Source organism: Myotis daubentonii, chromosome 3, assembly GCF_963259705.1.
Source record: "Myotis daubentonii chromosome 3, mMyoDau2.1, whole genome shotgun sequence".
NCBI lineage: Eukaryota > Metazoa > Chordata > Mammalia > Chiroptera > Vespertilionidae > Myotis > Myotis daubentonii.
This window is the reverse complement of record NC_081842.1, coordinates 133,547,725-133,550,512: the sequence shown is the minus strand read 5'-3', so window position 1 is coordinate 133,550,512 and position 2,788 is coordinate 133,547,725. Positions and strand designations below refer to the sequence as shown.

At 47.6% G+C, this 2,788-nt stretch overlaps 1 protein-coding gene and 1 pseudogene across 1 annotated transcript; one reads left to right on the top strand and one right to left on the bottom strand.

Annotated features, from left to right (window-relative positions):
• Window positions 1–727: 727 nt before the first annotated feature.
• On the bottom strand, window positions 728–1,148 carry LOC132229401 (small ribosomal subunit protein uS15-like). Its single transcript, XM_059686055.1, has one exon. It carries the CDS (start codon window positions 1,126–1,128, stop codon window positions 748–750), a length of 381 nt encoding a protein of 126 aa, XP_059542038.1. The 5' UTR covers window positions 1,129–1,148; the 3' UTR covers window positions 728–747.
• Window positions 1,149–2,112: 964 nt separating this feature from the next.
• On the top strand, window positions 2,113–2,788 carry LOC132229400 (PRELI domain-containing protein 1, mitochondrial-like; annotated as a pseudogene).

Here is a 2,788-nt window from a genome sequence, read left to right as displayed (position 1 = left end):
AAGCATTAATGGCAGTCTTACAAATCTTAGGGAAAAAGAAGGGAGAGAGGGTCATCCAAGAGCTCTCCCAAAGTCAACTGTTGAAACAGGAGCTCTTGGTTCTCATAATCATCTTGAGCTCTCTTCTTTTAGGGCCACCAATTCTATTGGATAAGGGCTCCACCCTTATACCTCATGTAACCTTTACTTCCTAAAGGCCTTGTTTCCACATAATCTCACGGGAAGTTAGGTTATCCACTCATTAAAAAATATATGTTTCTATTTATTTTAGTGAGAGAAGAAGGGAGAGGGAGAGAGAAACATGGATGTGAGAGAGAAACATTGATCCGTTGCCTCCTGCATGCCCCTGCTGATGAACTGAAGATCGAGCCTACAACCTGGGCATATGCCCTGACTGGGAATGGGAATTGAACTGGTCACCTTTTGGTGCATGGATCCAGATTCAACCAACTGAGCCACACCTGCCAGGGCAGTTACCCACTCATTTTTAAACGTGAGGCACTAAAAGTAACAACATACATACACGCACAGGCACATGTATACACACATACACAGCAAAAAGATGACTGATTAAAAGCAAGGAAAACAGAATGGACTTAGGTCAACACTCCTTTTGTTAATTCTTTTTTTTTTTCATTAAACAATGATTTTATTACTTGAGTACATAGACATTTTATGCAACCAGGGCAGAGGCTGTGGATGACTCCTATTTCTGAGTGGGGGGAGGACTCGTTTGGTTTTATAATATCAAGCCAACCGGTAAATACAGCTCTTGATCAGAATCAGACAGAATTCAGAATCCTTATTCTTTCTGTTTCTCTTAAGATGCTTTGGAACAGCAACAGCTTTCTTAGTTAAATGGTAGAGATCTGCAGGAAGATCAGAAGCAAGTCCTTTGGACTTAAGAATTCTCAAGATTTTATTGCCTGTCACAAAACCTACCTGTGTAACACCTTGCGAGTCACTCAGGATCACACCGATTTGTGAGGGAGTCGGGCCTTTCTTGGCCAGTTTGTAGATCTGCTCCTTCAGGTCATCTGACATTAATTTCAGCCAGGTGGAGACTCTGCAGAGGTAGGGCAGAGCCCACTGGGACAGGCCCTTCCCAGGAGCATGCATGCGACCCATGGTAGCCCTGGACAAGCAGTGAAAAAAGCCTAGTGCTAATTCCTCTAAGAACAATTCACTGAAAAACATCTATAATAATAATAGAGGAATATGCAAATTGTCTTGGATGCCATCATGTAATGACCAATCAGGACGGGAGCAGGGCCGCAGCTGAGAGCTCTCAGAAGCCTGCACTGGGGGTCTGAAGGATGCGGAGAGGAAGGGAGAGCAGATAGGCAGTTAGGGGGATCAGGCCAGGAGGGAAGATCAGATAGGCAGTTAAGGGGATGAGGTTAGGAGGGGAGAGCAGTTAGGGGGATCAGGCTGGCAGGGGAGCAGTTAGGGGCATCAGACCGGCAGGCAGGTGAGCAGTTAGGAGCAGTTAGTGGTTCCAGATTGTGAGAGGGATCCCAGATTGGAGAGGGTGCAGGCTGGGCTGAGGGAGCCCCTGCCCCCCAGGCATGAATTTTGTGCTCTGGGCCTCTAGTTGATTTAATAATTCTCATACCCTTATAACAAAAATTTTATATTCTTTAAAAAATTATAAATGTGCTTCCTTTTTAAAATTTATCTTTATTATTGAAAGTATTACAAATGTCCCCTTTGTCGTTTTCCCCATTGACCCCTTCCACCCTGCACCAGCCCCTCCCAGGCCTTCACCACTTTTTTGTCTTTCCATGTAGATGGTTTCCTTTTGTCAACGCAAGGCCCCCATTTCCTGGAATTAGACTAGCATTGGTTATTTATTAGAAAAATAAATAATAAGGCATTTTCTCAGCTTCTGACATGCAAAATGGGGTTTTGCAGCAAAACAATAGACTTGAAAGGCAGATTTTATGTGAGAGAGATTTTTCCAAATCCCTATAGTTCTTATTTAGTATAACAGACTCTCAACGTGTAAAGAAAATAGCTATGGCCTTACAACTCCTCAAGGCGTTGGCTGTTGGTTGGGTGCAGTGGGGCAGTGACTGAGCTGGTGCCTGGTGGGCATGCGCCGAGCCCGGCATGGCCTCCGCATGCCCCCCGGGCTCTGTATCCCTGATGCTGCTCAGGTGCTGACCCTGCCTGGCCAAGACAATGGTGAAGTATTTCCCGGGCCACAGCATGCTCCAGAGTTCCTGGGACCAAGTGTTCACTGCCTTCTGGCAGCAGTACCCAAATCTCAATAGCAAACGTATTGACAGAAGACATAGTGCACCGGGAGGTGACCAGCAGGTCCTCTCCCGGAGACCCCTGAGCAAGACCAACAGGATGCCCCGCTGGGCCGAGCCACTATTTCCTGCCAATGTTGCTCACTCGGTGTACACCCTGAAGGTTCTATTGTGGACCCACAGAACCAGGCCACGGCCCCTTCACCTGGAACACCAACCGTGCCCGGCTGATGGGGGTGGAGGGACCATGTGTTTACTGTGCAAACTTGATAACAGCAGCTGCGCCGAAACCCACCAGGAAGCGTGGGCCTCCTCTAGCTTATTCGGTCTCTCCAGAGCTGCCCAGTTCAAAAGCAATGTGACCAAGTCAGTGAAGGGTTTTTAATACATCTTGGCCGAGCTGCAGGGTGAGGCCCCTTCCAAAACGCTTGTTGAGCCAAGGAAGCCAAGGGGACGGCACTGGCAGCTACAGAGAAGGGCAAGGACCTTGCAAGGCAGCCACCAAGCAGCAGCAGCAGCAGCTTGTGTAG